The sequence below is a fragment of the Lynx canadensis genome, chromosome B3 (genome assembly GCF_007474595.2).
Source record: "Lynx canadensis isolate LIC74 chromosome B3, mLynCan4.pri.v2, whole genome shotgun sequence".
NCBI classification, from domain to species: Eukaryota; Metazoa; Chordata; class Mammalia; order Carnivora; family Felidae; genus Lynx; species Lynx canadensis.
The window spans coordinates 125,188,147-125,207,123 of record NC_044308.2 but is presented as its reverse complement, the minus strand read 5'-3'; the positions used below and the strand labels follow the sequence as shown (position 1 = coordinate 125,207,123).

Sequence of the window (18,977 nt, the reverse complement as noted above, 5' to 3'; positions counted from 1 at the left end):
AAATTGTAGGTTCCCAGAAGGAAAACAGATGTTGAGCATAAACCACATTGTACAGTTTAGGCCCAGTGAGTCACTTTTATCAGTTAGGGTAGTGGAACCCTCCCAAATGTAAGTTCCCTGATTCTAGCCAGGGGTCCACCTTTCAGAGGAAAACAGCCATCCCTGTGGTGACTGTTTTTTGCACATTATCCCAGTAAATGTTTTTTGCAAACAAATAAATAAATGGCCATCAAGAGGGGAAGTGATCACATTGTGGTGTTTCCTATTATAGAATATTTGCAGTTTTTAAAAGAACATTTTTATTGCAAATGACAAAATCTGTTAAAAAGTGGCAAAAGCAGAGGGTTTTTTGGTTCCATAGGCTGTTCAGGGCTCATGCCATTGAGGACTCCAGCTCCTCTCTCTCCTATTCAATCTCCTTAGTAAATTAGCTTCATCTTCATGTTGGTTCCATGTGATCACAACTGATGGTGGCTGTACCCCAGGAGGCTACAGAAGGCTGTACCTTCCTTGGCCCTCAGGAAGAAGTGATACGTGCATCAGAAGGGCAGGAACCTCCCCTAGAAGTCACTAGTAAAACTACCAAGACAATCATTTGACCATCCCTAGCTCTACAGAAGGTGAGGAAAGGGTTAAGAGTGAGCCAATCCGTAGTCTGCCACCTGCAAGAATAGTAGTGTAAAGTGAAAATGCCACATTGCAAATAATTCACTTAGTTTGATCCTTGTATTGATCAGGGTTCTCCAGAGAAATGGAACCAAAGGCTGCCTGCTGGCAGAATTCCTCTTGCTTGCTCAAGGGAGGTCAGTATTCTGTTAGGCCTTCAACTAATTGCAAGAGACCCACCCACTTATGGAGGGTAATCTGCTTTACTCAGAGTCCACTGATTTAAATGTTACTCTCCACAAACACCTTCATAGAAACATCCAGAATAATTTTTGACCAAATATCTGGGCACTGTGGCCCAGTGAGCTGACACAGTTAACCATCACAGGTCCCTTTTGTAAAAGAAAAGACTTTTTTCCCCCTATATATTTGCAAGTGAAAGAGAAAAGTGAACTACTTTTCTAGTAACAGTGGTTTGTTTACCTGGGGAGAAAAAAGGGAATTTGCAGTGGTAGCTAAAGATGACTGATTTTTCTTTAATTTGTATTCTTTCCTATCGCTGTGATTGTCTCTGTAACAATAAACACGTTATCCGGATAGTCTTAAAAAAGAAAAAATTAAGTCAAATGTTGAGCATCTTGCTTTATTTCAAATGGCACAGAAGGAACTGAGTTTAAACTTGATAAATCATGCTTAAGTTGGGCTTTGAAATAAGCAAGTTGGTTGAGTAATAGGATGGCATTTCTACCTCATTGTCACTCACATGGGGGTGGCTGGAAATAAACCTTAATTAGTGATCAGATGTAACAGAAGATAGATATGGCTTAGGAAACATAGGTCATTCCCTACAGCAGGTTGTGACTTTAATGAAAGATTTCATTGTTTTATTTTGTTTTTTGGGGTGTGCAAGAAATTAGTTGTGCAAGAAAACTCCTTTAGGAGACCATCGTTGTGGAAAAGCACTCCACCGGGTGCTGTTCAAACTCTAAGAACTGTCTTTAAAGCCATTATTCAGAGAAGCTCACTCTTAAATAGCTCACTCTTTTTTTTTTTTTTTTTTTTTTTTTTTTTTTTTTTTTTTTTTTTTTTTTTTTTTTTTTTTCAACGTTTATTTATTTTTGGGACAGAGAGAGACAGAGCATGAACGGGGGAGGGGCAGAGAGAGAGGGACACAGAATCGGAAACAGGCTCCAGGCTCTGAGCCATCAACCCAGAGCCCGACGCGGGGCTCGAACTCCCGGACCGCGAGATCGTGACCTGGCTGAAGTCGGACGCTTAACCGACTGCGCCACCCAGGCGCCCCAATAGCTCACTCTTAAATTGCTTCTCCTGAGCAAGTTTCACTCTGTATGGTTTCTGATTGTGCCTGTCACTTAAGTGTCATGAAGCCTGTCACTTTCTTCTGGGCACATGGGCCAGTGCTTGTTTGTCTTTCTCCTTTAAAATTAGTTCTCTTGTGAATTCTTATCTTAATGTTTTTTCATTTTCCATATTACTACCTTTTATTCTTGTTCTGAAAATTGTTTTAATCCTTAAAGCAAGGCCTTCCTGCATAGTCTGCTTCTCTTCCTTCCTCCTTCCCTTTCTTTATTAACATGTCATTTCTCAGCTGTAGTTAGAATTCTCAGCACTGGGTGAAAACAATCTCTATAATAAATTATATAACATTGGGAATTTCCCTAAGAGATTGTTGTACCGTATTTCCACAGTAAATACCTCTTTATTTGGCCTATACCATTTGCTCTATCTCAAGTAGGGTTTACGTTGAATCATCTGTAGTTGGGTTTGATTTTAGTAATTTGGGGATTTTTGATGATGGTTGGTTGGTTGGTTGCATTTTTTGTTTTTTTTTTTTTTAATATGAGATTTATTGTCAAATTGGTTTCCATACAACACCCAGTGCTCATCCCAACAGGTGCCCTCCTCAATACCCATCACCCACCCTCCCCTCCCTCCCACGCCCCATCAACCCTCAGTTTGTTGGTTGGTTGAGTTTTTATCTTGGTGTTTACTAAAATGATCAACACTATATGGTTCAACACTATATGGTTGATAGCTTTTTAAGATTAAGTGATTGCATTTCAACTATTTTCTACTACAAATATATTTGACTAAAATTCTACTTACTGCTGTATGCTTGGAAGTGCAAGATAGCTTCAAACAAGCAGCATGATTAAGTAGTTTTCTTATTAATAGAGCACTTATCTAAACTTACAGATACAGTATCAGTCTTTACTGGCAGTGTAAAAGCTCCTAAGATGAGAAATTTGCAAAACTAAATCCTTTGCTTTTATCTTTATGGATCAAGAAGTTGACTTTTTTGGGTTTCATTTTGATTTTACCATTAGAAATGAGGGAAAGCTATTGGGTGTTGCTATTCCCAGGACATTTAATTCAGTTCATATAGCATCATTCTAGCCGAACTTCCATTGCTCCCTCTCTCTTGGGTTCTTTCCATCAGCATTCAGACATGCTGTAATAGCTTATATTTTAAAAACCAAAACCCCTTCTAGCAACCTCCCTCCTTCCCTACTCCCCTTTCTAACATTGTTCTTTGGAAGAGTTGTCTTTATTCACTTCCTCTCTTCTCATTCTCTCATCTGACTCCAGGGATGCTCTAATCCCCTCAAGAACTGTCAATCCACTGTGCTCTAGTCACATTCTCATTGCTGGATACTTGGTCAGTTCTTGGTCCTCATTTTACTGACCCCTCACATATTTTTTCATACTCTGAAGATAGTTTCTTCACTTAGCTGCTGGTTCCCTGGAATCTGCCTGACCTTCAAATACAAGATTGCCCTGACACCCAGACTTTGATCCTCTGCTCCATCTACACTCCTCCCCAGTGACCTTCCATCTGTATTGCTGCCCAGGTTTTCGTGTAATGGCCACACTGTCGCTGATTTAACCAATCTCCTATTGATAGACCTTTGAGTTCTTGTTGGTTTTATATCTTTATATACAAACACTCTCTTACACATATCTCTTTGCATCCTTATTGGGAGCATTTTTACAAGTAAACATCCTAGAAGTGGAAAAATGGGATCCAAAGGTATGGACCGTTTAAATGCTAATAGGTATTTCTAAAGGTCCCTCGTGAAAAGCTTGTACTAATTTATACTCCTGCCAGCAGTATGAAGGTTCCCATATACCCAGACTCTGGCCAGCGCTGAATGATTTCAGGCTTGGGGTTGTTGTTTTGGATTGTCTTTTTTTTTTTTTTTTTTTTTTTAACTTTTTCTAGCTATCTTGAATGATTTTTACTGACTTTGCAAGAGCAAATCCTTACTAGTTTAAATATAAAGCAGTCTGTTAATTATCATGTTTTCATATAACATAAATCATAAATATCTTACTGTCAGGGTTTAAATAGATAGTGGTACTGTGTCATCATTGTAGAGTCAAAATATGAATCCTCTAAAAATGTGATTTTTCACAGGAAGGTGCAGAACTGACTTAAGGACACATTTTTCCCCCTTTCATTTTGTCAGGTTCGACTACTGGTATCATTAACTTAAATTGCATAATCAGTCTGCTTCATTGCACCAGAGCAGTGATTACCATTGTTTTTAAAGCTGGTACTGTTTTTGTGGCAGTTTTTTAAATGATAGCTTTGAAACTCTTGCAGAATATCTTCATGGAAAGAAAATTAACTGAATAACAATGCTATTGTAAGAATATCTACTTGAGATAATTGACTTAGAACTAGCAAGTCCCGGTCAGGAACTTTTAGAAGACTTTACAACCAGTTTAAAAGGTAGTAGCAATTCCCTGTTGTGATTTGGCTTAGAGAATGTAGCTGAGAGATACAAATTTTCTTTCTAGTTACTTACTAATAAACACATTATTTAGACCGAGATTCACTTTAACTAAATTGGTGAAGTACATGCACCCTGGGGTTTCTTTCTACTTAAGTTAGTGCTGAATCAGCCTTGGGTTAAAACCCTTTGTTGCCAAAACCTTTGGGTTCTTTCCAGTTTCTTTGCTGGCATATAGTTTCATCACATGAAAGAGAATTCTTTCATATATTTGCACCCCTTAGAAAAGCTTTGACAAATTAGAATTCTTAGGACAAGCTATTTTTTTAAAATTTCTATTATCATAGCAAAAATTAAGTATTCTTTTAACCTATTACATTATTTAATTTGAAATTCAAGTTTACAAACTACTGTTTTACAGATACTATTTTTCTCAAGCAAATTTGAATCTATTAGCAGTGCATAGGAGTGCCTTTTTCAAACTCTGTAGTTAAAGTTACCCCTATAGGGCTGTTACTAAAGGACACTTTAGCACAGCTTATATGCTGTACTAAAGATCATTTCTTATAAACATGGACAGGTCAAAGTATTTGTCCCTGGTAGTAATTACCAGGATAGTGAATGACATTTACCTGCCGGTAAACCATTTGAAATTTATTTTGAATTTTTTTAATGTTTTTATTTTTGAGACAGAGAGAGACATAGCATGAGCAGGGGAGGGGCAGAGAGAGAGGGAGACACAGAATCGGAAGCAGGCTCCAGGCTCCGAGCTGTCAGCACAGAGCCCGACACGGGGCTCAAACTCACAGACCATGAGATCATGACCTGAGCCAAAGTCAGATGCTCAACCCACTGAGCCACCCAGGCACCCCTTATTTTGCCTTTTATAACTCACTGAAAATAGTTTTCAAATTAGTATCTTCATATGTACTCTTCTTTGCCCTGGAAAGAAGGAGAGCACATTTCTAGCCTTTCAGAGCAGGTGTGCCTGTAATAATAGCAGTTGCCATCTCTTGAATGCTTATTACCTTAAGTGGCAGGCACCATGGTGGGTCCTTTACATGTATTATTTCAGTTCATCTTTGTGAATAACTCTATGCAGCAAGGACTATTATCTCTATTTGTAGATAAGGCAGTTATCTGCAAATAATTTTACAGATAAATGAAGAAATTAAATAATTTGCTCAAAGTGCACGGCTAATAAGCAGTAGAATTTGAATCAGGCATTCTAACTCCAGAATCTCTACTCTTAATCACTAAGCTCTGCTGCCTAATTAAATTCTCCATGTAAAATCAACCAGTGGAAGTTGACATGTACTCACACTTAACCATGTATGCTTCTAGGCTCAACCCTGGCCCGCTGGTCTTCTCCTGTACTTCTCATTTGGCATTCTTATGCATACTCTTGGCCTCCAGTATATCTGGGAACTGGAGAACTTCTCCAGTTGTCTTAAGACATCTTGTTTTTGTTTTTGTAGTCACTTTGAATGTAGCAGGATCAAACTTAACTTGCCCCTGATCCGTTTCATCCCTACCCAATAACCTCCTCCTTTAGTGTTCTCTTAGTGAAGACAGCCATCTCCTCACTCCCTGAAGCCTAATACCTAGGAGTGTTCCATGACTCCTCTCTCCCTCTCATCTACCTAGTCAGTAAGTGATACTGTTTCTACTTCCTTGGATCACTTGAGTACATCCACTTCTTCATTCCATTGTCCTCTTCAGGCTACCATTACCTCTCAATTAGACTGCTGTCACAATCTTTAAACTGGTCACCTTGCATCCAGCCTTGTTTCTCTCTATTCCATTTCCACTCTCTTAATAAAATGCAAATATGAGCATGTCACTCTGTTTAAAACTCTTAAGTGAATTTCCATTGTTCTCAGGATAAAGTCCAGGCTCCTTAATTAGATTTGTCAGGGCCTTCCTACTCTGGCTTCTTCAGGCCACTTTAGCTTTAGACTCTTCTCTCATCCACCTTGGCACTCACACTGCATGTTCTGACATACTGAACTTGTTGTAATTTTTCTACTGTACCATGCTGTCTTTCATTTGATTCTCAGTGCACAAGGTTCTCCCTGTCTATAATACTTCTCCCACCCCACCCTGAAGCAGTTCATCCACCCTCGTCTCCTACATATCCGTGAAGTTCAGTATAAACCTCAGTTCCTGACAGGGGAGGCTTTCCTTTTCATAACATAGATCATACTTTTGTTTAATGTCTCTCTTCCTTGCTAGGCGGTAAGTTGTGTATCGCAGAGGCCTCTGCTCCACCTCGTTTCCAGCACCTGGCATAATTTCCAGCACCGAGAAGATATCAGAGCTTAAGAAACAAATTAGAGATATGGTCTTTACTTTTAACAAGCTCGGGGTCTAGTGGAAGCTAGAATATGGAAAGAAAGAACCTCAGCACGTATGATAAGTACTCTGATAAAATGCTGTCGGATCACAGAGGTGTACATGAGTGATTAACTTTACCTGTATAACTTTATACTACTAAAGAATTGAATTACAACATTCAGATAGAAAAAAGAGTTGTGCTGAACAGTGGAATTAATTCGGTGCATTTGCCCTTGTTTTTTGCTCACTAGTTAGCTGGGAGTTGTGCAGTAGACTCTTAACATTCCAAGGTTATCATCCTCAAGACCTTCAGAGATTCTAAGCTAGATACAGAGCTGGGTAGTCAATCAGCCATGTCCACTAAGTTGACCCACCCTTAAAATCGTCCCTGCAGAAAATTGATGCTGGACCCTTTCAGTGTCCCCCATTTATTTTAATCATGTATTTTTTGTCTTCAGATTCTAATCATTAGAATGCACAGTATTAAATCCATGAATACCAGAGGTGCTCTTCATGTTTAGAGTTCTTTCTTATCTTTTCAGCTTTGACCGCCATCGAGGCACAGCACATGGGGAGCCCTGCCACTTCCCTTTCCCTGTTCCTGGATAAGGAATACGATGAATGTACATCAGACGGGAGGGAAGATGGCAGATTATGGTGTGCTACAACCTATGACTACAAGGCAGATGAAAAGTGGGGCTTTTGTGAAAGTAAGTTGTTGTTCAGTAGGAGGCGTGTCCACCTTGCTCTAGGTCTTGCATAACATTTTTAAGCCTTTTTTCTAGCCATCCTTTTCCCACCTTGATCAGAAGTGGTCATGCTGATGATATAGTTATGGTCCTAAAGACTAAACTTATGAGTAGGAAGCTTGCGGTGTACTTACTTCCAGGCTGTCACTTTGGGCGGTGTATCCCACTTGTGTTTTATTAGAGGTGATTTCCGTTGGTGTGCACAGGTTGTCCTGTAAACCCTCGGGCAGGCTGCTAAATTAATTAATGTAAAACCTTTTTGGCAATGACGGAAACAGAACATTATGTTGAAGGTTAATTAATAGCGCTTAGAAGAAAAATAATACCTTTTTAAAATAACTTTCAGTGGAATGTGCTGTGCTAAGGGAATATTTGGTAGATACAGTATATTTAACTCCCTGAAACGTTAATGTCAGTATTGCCTCTAAAGGCAAGCCGTGTTTTCAGGTAAAACTTTCTGTCAAAGAACAACAGAAAACCTTGAACTACCTCCTTTGTTACCAGGTAACATTTTCAAAGTACTGGTTCTGATAGAATATTTAGGCATTCCTTAGAGATATCACCACATATAGTCTACCTTCAGAGTGGGCCAGTATGATTTAGGTATTCCTTTGTTTAATACATCAAATTTTGTTGTTATATTACAAGAAGTAGTCTCTTCTATTTCTATAAATATTCCTAACAAAATATTCAAATGTCTCTTGATGAGTTCTAGATTTCTGCTAAAATGCTCCAGTATAGTAGCAAAATAATTTGGGGGACATCTATACCAATGCTATGATTTCCAGTGTTATATCACTACACTGGGAAGTACAGAGAACTTGAATATTAAATCAAGATCTCTGTTTAATAAAAAATCCTTTTTATTTTTTGTTATGTAATTAGTCAGATATCTTCTCCTGTAAAGATGCAACCTTTCAGGTAAGGCTAAAGAGTACTTTGACTACAACAGTATTTTTCTAACTATAGTTTTTTACTCTTCTTCTGTCCTGGTTTTAGCTCACCTTGGTATATATCATAAGGCCCTCCTGGAATTTTAGTTTGAATTATATAAAAAGTTTTATAATTACTGGCAGGAAAGCACCTTCCAAAACAGTTGATAATTGCTTTCTTTACAAGAAAGTGATTTCAATGAGTTTTTTTTTTTTTTAAGTCCTCTTTTGTCAGATAAAGGCTACACACAAAAACCATGTGTCTTTAAAGTCAGATATGGAAATAGTGAATATTGTGTTTGTATGACTACCCAACAGAAAATATATACCGATGTTTGATACATAACTGGTATAAAAATTAAAATACATTTAAAAGCATCTGACATTTTGTTTTTAGCTGAAGAAGAGGCTGCTAAAAGGACGGCAAATGCAGGAAGCAGAAGTGATGTACCAGACTGGATGAAAATCCTCAATGGAAGCAATAAGAAAAGCCAAAAACGAGAGTAGGTAGCACTACCAAGTCCATTCCTCCCTAACACAGCCATTACTGAGATAAAAAGCTAAAGTGTGGTATTTTTTTCTTTTTGAAGTCTACTCCCAAAGACAGGATTTCTTAAGTTGTACTATAAGAAAACCTACTATGTAATATGGATATTAGGGCCACTACTTTTATCAGATTTCAGCTTGTTGGGATTAAAACATTATAAATACTCGTCACAAGAATGAACAATAAGCAAAAGGGAACTGATTAAAGCTGTAATGGTTTCTGAGAGCCAAGAATACCTACACTGTTCAGATTTCAAAATGACGTAAAACAAAAGGAAATTGTTGTTAGGTGTTTTTTTTTTGTTTGTTTTTGCTTTGTAATTGTCTTGCAGACAAAGACTAGAATTTAGGAATTTGGAAAGAATATGAGATGAGTTGACTGTCTTCCAACATTTATGTGCCTTACTTTTAGTTTTAGCTGACTTTTGTTATAGTCTGTGCAAAGATTTAAAAGAAAATTGCCATGGTTATCATGGGATCATTTATTGGATACCACATTATTATAATTTCATTGCAAATCCAGATAACTTTCTTAATAGAAATTTTTAAAATTAGACTGTTCTAAAATATTGGAATAACAGAACTGGTACTTTATATAAAAACAAAAGTAGCCAGAATGCTTTCTACATATATAAGTAAACACAATTTAGTAGAAATCAATATCAGAAGGATTCTATAGAACAGGAAATTAATTTTTCTGCATTTTAGCTTTTGTAAAAAAAAAAAAAAACTTTTTCAAGTTTTTTTTTATTTCAGTAATCTCTACAGCCAATGTGGAGCTCGAACTCAGAACCCCAAGATCAAGAGTTACATGCTTTTCTGACTGAGCCAGCCAGTCGCCCCAGATTTTGTAAAAAAAAAAAAAAAAAAAAAAATATATATATATATATATATATATATATATATATTTTAATAGTAGTTCCAAAATATTGCTAATTTGTTTGTTTTGTTTTTTAATTGCTTATGTTTAAAGAGCCTATCGGTATCTTCAAAAGGCAGCAGGCATGAACCCATACCAAGGCCCTGGAGAGAGTGTCATATGCTCTTTTGTTTGGTGATTACCTGACACAGAATATCCAGGCAGCTAAAGAGATGTTTGAGAAACTGACTGAGGAAGGCTCTCCTAAGGGACAAACTGTAAGTGCACTTCCACGGCAGAATTTCTTGGCACACAGCACTTGTTATTTTCACAGCAGTTTACTCTCGATGGTCTGCCTTCCTTTAGTAAGGATGGCTGCGAGGTAGAATATCTTTAAATACTAATTTTGCAGCAGATCATTTTACCAATCTTCTCAGACAGTCTTTTTCCTTAGTCTGAGAACACTTGTGGTCACCTACGGCGTTCTTGAGGTTGCATCTTACCACAATTATATTGTAGTTTTCCAAATTCAGTCTGTAAAGAGTGAAACATGAAGGTGATTATTTTTTTTATCTGAAGTCACTCCCCACTGCCCTTTTTCCAAACTTCAGATGCTGCAGCTTTTGGTAATCTTGGGGTTTTTTCAATGTTCATTATAGTACATGTCCATTATAGGAAACTAGAAATACAAATTAAAAAATACTAAGAAAGTAAGCATCCTATCTGTACCACCCAGATCTGAACATTGGTAACATGTTACTGCATGCACACCCTTCTTGACCTTTCTCTTTGTGTATTTATACTGTGAATTTTTTATTAAAACGAGATGCACACTCTTCTGTTCCATTACTTGCTCATCCAGTGAATAGCCCTCACTGCTTCACTCTGGTAAATGTAATACCCACACAGTATTCATAGGGTGTTGAACCAAAACATTTTCTTTATACTTGTTTTGTCCAAAGCAGCATCCAGCCTAGGACTACACTTTATATTTGGTCTTTATTGCTAGCACAGTTCCCACTTTTCTTTCTTATCTGTGTTAGAAACAGGACCCATTTTTCATCTCTGTTTCCTACAGAGGATGTCACAGCTAAAGGCTGATGAACACAAGGAAAATACTTTTGGCCCAGACTGCCTTATGGGGGGTGTTCTGTATCCCAGACTGCATCACACCAGTTGGTACATGATACCTGCTTAATTCCCCTTGGTAATAGTAAGATGACAGCTGGATTTAGGGGGCCACCCCATTTCTTTTAAATGCTCTCAATAATTCAGGTTTATTGAAGGTATGGGATATGCTTAAATATAAAATTTCTAGTCACAGAGGAGGTCTGTTTTCAGACTGTGTAAACAATAACAGGAATTGTGACCATAGTTTTCTGTAGGACCGAATACCTAACCAGTCTGCAGCTCTAACATGGTCGTGGTTTAATTTATAAACAGGTTATATGTTAACTGTTCCTCCTTTGTTTTCAAATCTTTTTTTTTCCCTTCTTTAAGTCATTTTATATAAAATTCACACATACATTCTTTATCTGCAGACACATTTGGCTCTGAAGTATGGTTTTTCTTCTAAGGCATCTTTTCCCTCTAATAGTAGCACCTTACCGTGCCACGGTGCTTTATGTTGTACATTGCAAAACACTCTCTCTGTGGTAATTAATTCTAGCTGATGTAACAGACACAGCCCACAAATCACAGTGGCTCAGCACTACAGAGAGTTATTCCTTGTGCATGCCAGGGTCGGTGCAGTTCCCCTGCCTGCGTCCTGTCTTCCAGATGGTGACTCAGTCAAGGGCTGCTTCTGCCACATAGCTGCAACCGTCTGAAACGTAGGGCTTTGAGCCATCATGAAAGGAGAAGTGAGGGCTGGAGGATTCTCTGGAAAGTTTTTAATGGCTTCACATCTCTTTTTGCCGCATCCTAGACATGTGGCCCCACCCAAGTACAAGGGAGGCTGGGAAATATAAAAGAGCTCATAGATTTTGATGAGCACTGGCACGTGATATATCTGCCTTTCTAACTTTAGCTTATACTTTCGTGTCATCAAGGATTGTCCTCAGAAGGCAAAGATTAGAACCTTACCAATGCATGTTTTAGTTGGTTGGGGTTTTTTGTTTTGGGGTTTTTTTTGTTGTTTTTTTTTTTTTTTTATTAAAAAGTGTGTGTGCTTTAGCATTGTAAAGTGACCTTTCTCTGTTGACCCCTTCAACTTGACCCTTGCTGCCCCTTTTTATTGCTAGGATAGTTTATCTTGGTAGTCTCTTACCATTTTCATTGTGTTTTCTCGTTTGCTAGGTAATGTGTTGATCATTATATCATTATAGGGGCTGTTTGGTTCTCAAAATAGCTATTGATCAAGATAAAGTAAAAGCCACGTTTGTGTTCAGCTTTGTTTTTCTAGTTAATATTTTACTAAGTTGTCTTTAATCTTCAAGGTAGACTATTTGTTTAAAGTTGTATTTCATTGTGTAAAACCTTGAATGCATTTCTGAGTCTCTTTAATTCCACAGTTGTACATACTTGGGGATTCAAGTCTTTCAGCATCTAAAGATTGTTGCGTCTTTTCGTAGTTCGTAAAACCATGTCTCTGCTGGATACACTTCCGCTAGGGAAGAATTCTTACTTTTATCATTTTATTTCAGGCCCTTGGCTTTCCTCTATGCCTCTGGACTTGGTGTCAATTCAAGTCAGGCAAAGGTAATAATATGAACACTTTATCATGTGCAACAATTTGAATTGGGGTCAGTGTGTGCCTATGATCAGTTAAGTGTCCTTTTGTTCTTTCATAGGCCCTCGTGTATTACACTTTTGAGCTCTTGGGGGCAACCTGATAGCACACATGGTTTTGGTAAGTAAGATTTCAGGGGAAAGACTTAGAAACATTGAGTAGCAGAATGTTTGGGTTTTGAGGAGCCATAACTTTTCTAGCTTTCATGAACAAGATCTGCTTATATTCATTCAGATCAAATATTCAGTTGAACGTCCTTTAAATTCTTATTAACAGATATAACACTTGAATTACATGTGGATGAAAATTTGTAGAGTCCACAGTTTTTCTTTAAAATGATTAGTTTGGCTGATTGCCCTTAAATAGAGATCTGATAAATGGCTCTTTTTTTTTTCTGTAAGTTGGAAGCTTGTTTGTCAGAATCATTTCCTAGGTTGAGTTTTCACAGATTTACATTTAAGTTGATTTTCCATTGAACATTGATTTGTTTTACATTTATATTCACATGAGTAAGGAGATAATTACAGTACAAGAATCACCTAGAAAGGCACTTAATTCACACTGGTGTCAGAAGGAGAGGTTAAAGGAAAGAGGTTAAAAGAAAGTTTCTTTCTGAGGAAAGAAACAAAGTAACTTTTGAGGGATAAACAGTAGTGAGTGAATACAAGTGGAAGGGCATCCAGACAGCAGAAGCAATATGTACAGAGGGACAGCGACAAGGAAACATGGTGCTTGCAAGAAAATACAAGCTTTTTAGTGGCTGGAGAGGAGAATGCCAGGAAGTGCATCAGGAATCACGTAAGTGAAGTCTACATCCTGCCAAGGAGCTTGGACCTTGCTGTGACAGACACAAACTGCTGAAGTAGTTAAAGCCACTGAAAAACAAGGATGTTGCTCTAGCTTTCTGAAACATTCCTCACTAGTTTCTGAAGCTTTTTTTTTCCCATTGGTTTTTTCATCTGTGGTCACATTTATTCCTCAAACAGTAATTGAAAAGTTGCTTTTAGATGAATTTTCCAGAAATTTGAAGCATTTATTTTTGTGTGGCAAAAGTTATGTTAAATATTTTTTACAGATAACTCTTTTTAATTACCAATCTTCTTAAATAATGGCTACAGGATAAAAACATGAAATATTATACACGTAATTATACAATAATGCCCTAAGGATTGTGACAGTTGTAAAGTTGAGTCTGTGCTAAACGACTCAAGAGGCTCTACTTTGCGTCTAATGTTCTTTATAATTCACTATCTTCCCCCTCATTCTGAAATCATTTTTTGCTGGTGTCTTTGCCTGCATCCAGTAATCGTTGTTTTCCCTGTTTGCTAATTGTTGCTTCTTTGCTGGTTTAGTAAATCAACCCTGTTCTGGTTAAAATCCTGTCTAAAATAAGATTAGAATGAGTTCTTAGCAAGAGCCCAAGTAATTTCTTTTACACATTAGATACGCAAGTTCATGCATAAGGTTCATGGCATCTGTTTTGATTTCTGTGGGAACTTCATTATTTCCTAGTGCTTAGCTATAGTCTAGTTGTTGGAGTTGCCGAACTTAAAACTCAGGATGAATGAGGTGGTGATGTACTGGATCAAGGAACCATAGAATTACATCCTGAGTGCAGGTGGCTTTCTTTGTTACAACGAGAGCTCCAGTGAAACCGCAGGCTTCTCACCAGAGATTGTCTCACAGGGTTACCGGTACTGGGCCGGCATCGGAGTCCTCCAGAGCTGTGAATCGGCACTGACTCACTATCGTCTTGTTGCCAATCATGGTATCTATTTTTTTTTTTTTTTTTGCCTTCACACCGTATCAAAAGAAACAAAAACCAAAATGGATTTAACTTAAATACATCTATTTTTGTTGTACTACTTGAAATAACCGTGACTGACTCTCTTAAGTGGAATGGTCTTTACCCTAGTTGACTAAGAAACTTGTGTGTGTATGTGCACATGTGCTTTGGTTCCACTTCTTAAATAGTTTGTCGAAAAAACTGGGCTTCTGTAGATTACTATTTGTAATCTGTAGATTACTGTTGATAGGTCTGTCAACATTTGGCAGCTGAAATGATACTTTTTTTCTGTGGAACAATGCTTCTGACCTTCCTCCATTGTTAGTACTTCGTCCCCTTGTTTCAGTTGCTAGTGACATCTCACTGAACAGGAGGCTCAGTAGTACAGAGAATACGGCTGCCTGACGAGGTGGAAATCCCGGAGAATGTTGGAATGCTGGAAGAAGATTTGATTCGTATTATCAGTTCCTAGCTGAAAAAGGTGATGTACAGGCACAGGTATGTATTTAAACATCTCACGGTATATCTTACTGCATTTGATATTATGTCTCCGGGCAAGAACTTACATCTATTAGAAACAATTTTTTATTGCTCTGAGCGACTATTAACTATATATTAGAATCACCGGAGGAGCTTTTTTTTGTTTTTTTTAGAGTGTAGGACTCTTGGTACTTTAAAAAAAGTTCCCTTTGGGGGGCGCCTGGGTGGCGCAGTCAGTTAAGCATCGACTCTTGATCTCAGCTCAGGTCATGATCTCACGGTTCGTAAGTTCAAGCCCCTCATTGGGCTGTGTGCTGATGGCGTGGAGACTGCTAGGGATTCTCTCTCTCCTTCTCTCTAATCCTGCCTGGCTTATGTGCTCACTCTCTCTCTCAAATAAACTTTAAAAAAAAAAAAAAAAAGACATTTCCATTTCCGTTAGGATTCATCTGGGATGTAGACTAGGCATGTGTTCCTAGAAGCTGGCCCGTGATTGCACCACAGTTGAAAACCATTGCTTGAAAAGAGCAGAGTTTTACAGATGATGAGGCTCTTATTAGAGTCCTCAAGGATGAAAACTGCTACTTTTTTTTAAACAGAAAGTCTCTGGAACATTTGTAATTTCAGATGCCCTTCAGAGCCATTTACTGTTCATGTTTCCTTTGCTTGTCGTAGACCATAATTTCCTCAAGGTCATCAACTGAAGTAGCCCAGTTCAATGTAAATTGTACAGTATATCAATCAAAACACCATGTATAATTTGTTATTTCATGGGTTATTTGATAATCCTAAAACAAAAAGGAGAACTTCAACATCTGCCTGTTTTTTTCTATGAAATTTAACAGATCTTTTCTGATTTAGAAATTTAGAGATAAACATTAGATGCTTTTTTGAGAACAATTAATTTTGAGACTTAAGGGAATCTTAGGTTTAAAAAACAAAACAAACAAACAAACAGAAAAACGGGCCACCTGGGTGGTTCAGTCGGTTAAGCATCCAACTTCGGCTCCAGTCGTGATCTCACAGTTCGTAAGTTCAAGCCCCGCATCCAGCTCTCTGCTGTCAGCACAGAGCCCACTTCAGATCCTCTCTCCCCCTCTCTTTCTGCCCTTGCTCTGCTCTTTTTCTCTCTCTTTCAAAAATAAATATTAAAAATTTTTTAAATTTAAAAGAAAACCTTGCAGTGGAATATCTAAATCTTAGCTTATGGAATTATAATAGTTATCTTGTCTAATTAAACATCTTTCTTTTATATGAGAAACCAGTTAAAATTCAAACCATCTAAATGCCTCAAAATAGGGAACTACTTATTTCAAATATGACACTTCCATGTGATGGAATTTTATGCAACCATTAAAAAACTAGTAGAATGTAGAATACTTCAGTGTATTCAGTGGAAAACTCAAGTGAAAAAAATCCATATGTGGTATTATGTATCATTTACTTCTTTTTACTACTTGAATTATGACCTTAATATAGAAAAGTACATAAATCTGAAGCATACAGCCCCCTGAATTATCACCAATGTGAGCATCCTGTGTAGCACAGCTAGCATCCCGGAGCCCCCTCTTCCCCAGGGGTAACCCACTGAACTGACTTCTAACACTATGGATTGGTTTGGCTTGGTTTTGAATTTTATGTGAAAAAAAAAAAAATCCTACATATTTTTTTGGAATCAGCTTGTTTTTGCTCAGCATTGTTTATGAAATCAATCCATGTGTTTTCATGTAGCTGTAAATCATTTACATTACCCTGTGGTTATTTCATGTATAAAATCCCACAGCTTACCTACCCACTTTACTCCCTCCCCAGATTTGGGCTATTGCAAATAATGCTCTGTGCATATTCTCTTGCATGTCTTATGCCAGTACTGTCTTAAATTTCTGTAGCTTTAATGGATCTTGATATCTGGTAGAATACACTCTCCCGCTGTCATATTCTCAATATTCTCTCATATATTCATATGTGACCATGTGTAAATTTAGAAGTGAATTGCTTAGTTTTCATATAAATGGGGATTTTCTACTTTTTTTGTTGAGTTCTAGCTTAATCCACCATGGTCAGAATATACTCTGCATGATTTCAGTTGTTTGAGATGTCCTGACACTTGATTTATGATCCATCACTGGTCAGTTTAGGCAAATATTGTATGCTGAAGAGAATATGAATTTTCCAGTCTTTGGGTATAGTGTTCTTTGTGTGTCAGTTGAGTCATGTTTCTTTTTTTTTTTTTTTTTTTTAATTTATTATTTATTTTTGGGACAGAGAGAGACAGAGCATGAACAGGGGAGGGGCAGACAGAGAGGGAGCCACAGAATCGGAAACAGGCTCCAGGCTCCGAGCCATCAGCCCAGAGCCTGACGCGGGGCTCGAACTCACGGACTGCGAGATCGTGACCTGGCTGAAGTCGGACGCTTAACCGACCTGCGCCACCCAGGCGCCCCGAGTCATGTTTCTTAATGCTATTGTTCACATCTTGTGAATCCTTACTGAATTTGTCTGCTTTTCTGTCCAGTGCTGAGACAGTATTGTTTAAATTTCCATTGTGGTGTGGATTTGTCTCTGTCTTCGTGTAGTTCTGTCAATTTGATTATGTATTTTAGGCCAGGTGGAGTGCACTTAGACTTAATATGTATCTTTTGTTAAACTAGTTTGCACATCATGAATGTTCTCTTTTTATGTCAAGAAATATTTTTTGCTTTTTGTACTCTGCCTGCTTCTAGCTATGCCACTTTCTTTTGGTTAGTATTACATGGAGTATCTTCTGTATTCTTTTGTATTCATCTTCTTGTGCTTAAGATACGTCTCTTGGAAGCATCAGAAGACTACTTTTATATCTTTATCCATTCTGACAGTCTTTTAGTTGAAAGTAGTTTGTGATATATTCAAGTTTAAATTTTCTATCTGGCTTGCCTTCTTTCCTTATGCTTTTCCGTGATTCTTTATCTCTCCTCTCTTACCTTCTTTGGTTTGAGTGTTTTTTGCTGTTGCTTCTCCTCCCTTCTACTAATGTGATAATTGGGACTTGTTTTACTACTCTTTTATCAAAGTTTAGTATGAATGAGCACTTTTTACCATTTCTTGGACAGTGCAAACTTTAGAGTACTCTGTATGTTTTAATTCTGTCAATTTTTGAATTCCACAAGATATTATTTTATACAGTCCATATAATTTAGATTACTCACAAATTTAACTTTCCATTGCTCTTTATTTCTTACTGCATCTTAGCTTCCCAGGATAAATTTCCTACCTCCTAAGCAATCCTTTAGTGTTTCCTTTAGAGTAGGTTCCCTGGTGACAAGTTCAGTTTAGTTTACCTGCATAAATGTTTTATTTCAGAAAGATGCCTTGTAATTAAAAGCAGGCATTTTCAGTTCTTAGAAAATGTAGGTTAAAGTAGAGTAATATCTTCAGGAGTTAAGACTAAGTCTTTAAATTTTGAATGATGAACAGAAACCTTTTTGTAATTGTAATTACACACCAGATGCTACCATTTACTTCTCATTTTGTTTAATTTCAGGTTGGTCTGGGACAACTGCATCTGCACGGAGGCCGTTGGAGTAGAACAAAATCATCAGGTAACTTTCCTATTCCTGGGGCTTTGCACTTCATGTCGTAGATGGAAATGATACCCCAGATGTATTTCTTGTCAGTCAATGACAATATCAAGTTTGTGTTATTTAGATAATCTTCACAAACGATCTTTTAAGATCCAATAACCCCCTGAGAAAGCTGAAGACTAAAAATGTGATTATACCTCATAGTGGTGGGAAAGGCTTTTTTAATTCTGAAACCTAGTTCTCAATACTGCCAAAATACACACACAGTGTCTTGGTTTCCTGTAGGTATGTGATAGAAGTATGTCTTAAAACTCCCATTAGGAAATATTTTAGGGGCTCCTGGGTGGCTCAGTTGGTTCAGCATCCAGCTTCAGCTCAGGTCATGATCTCGCAGTTCATGAGTTTCAAGCCCACATCGGGCTGTGTCCTGGCAGCTCAGAGCCTGGCTCCTGCTTCAGATTCTGTGTCTTCCTCTCTCTCTCTGCCCCTTCCCGGTTGCACTCTATCACTGTCTCTCAAAAATAAATAAACATTAAGAATAAAGAAAATATTTCATAGAACTGAGGAACAGTCATTGTTGAGGTTGTGAGCAGTTAAGGAATATACAACTATAGCAGTCAGGTCTATATCCAG

The 18,977-nt window shown here is 37.7% G+C and overlaps 1 protein-coding gene across 1 annotated transcript in view; it reads left to right on the top strand.

Annotated features, from left to right (window-relative positions):
• Positions 1–18,977, top strand: part of SEL1L (SEL1L adaptor subunit of ERAD E3 ubiquitin ligase) — a 53,055-nt gene that overhangs the window by 14,651 nt on the left and 19,427 nt on the right. Inside the window, 16 exon segments of the mRNA XM_030319724.1 lie at positions 7,225–7,295; positions 7,297–7,411; positions 8,780–8,802; positions 8,804–8,840; positions 8,843–8,885; positions 9,902–9,938; positions 9,940–10,066; positions 12,435–12,487; positions 12,580–12,598; positions 12,601–12,638; positions 14,205–14,286; positions 14,651–14,670; positions 14,672–14,756; positions 14,759–14,802; positions 18,305–18,340; positions 18,342–18,362. Coding sequence (XP_030175584.1) covers positions 7,225–7,295; positions 7,297–7,411; positions 8,780–8,802; positions 8,804–8,840; positions 8,843–8,885; positions 9,902–9,938; positions 9,940–10,066; positions 12,435–12,487; positions 12,580–12,598; positions 12,601–12,638; positions 14,205–14,286; positions 14,651–14,670; positions 14,672–14,756; positions 14,759–14,802; positions 18,305–18,340; positions 18,342–18,362 — 851 coding nt within the window.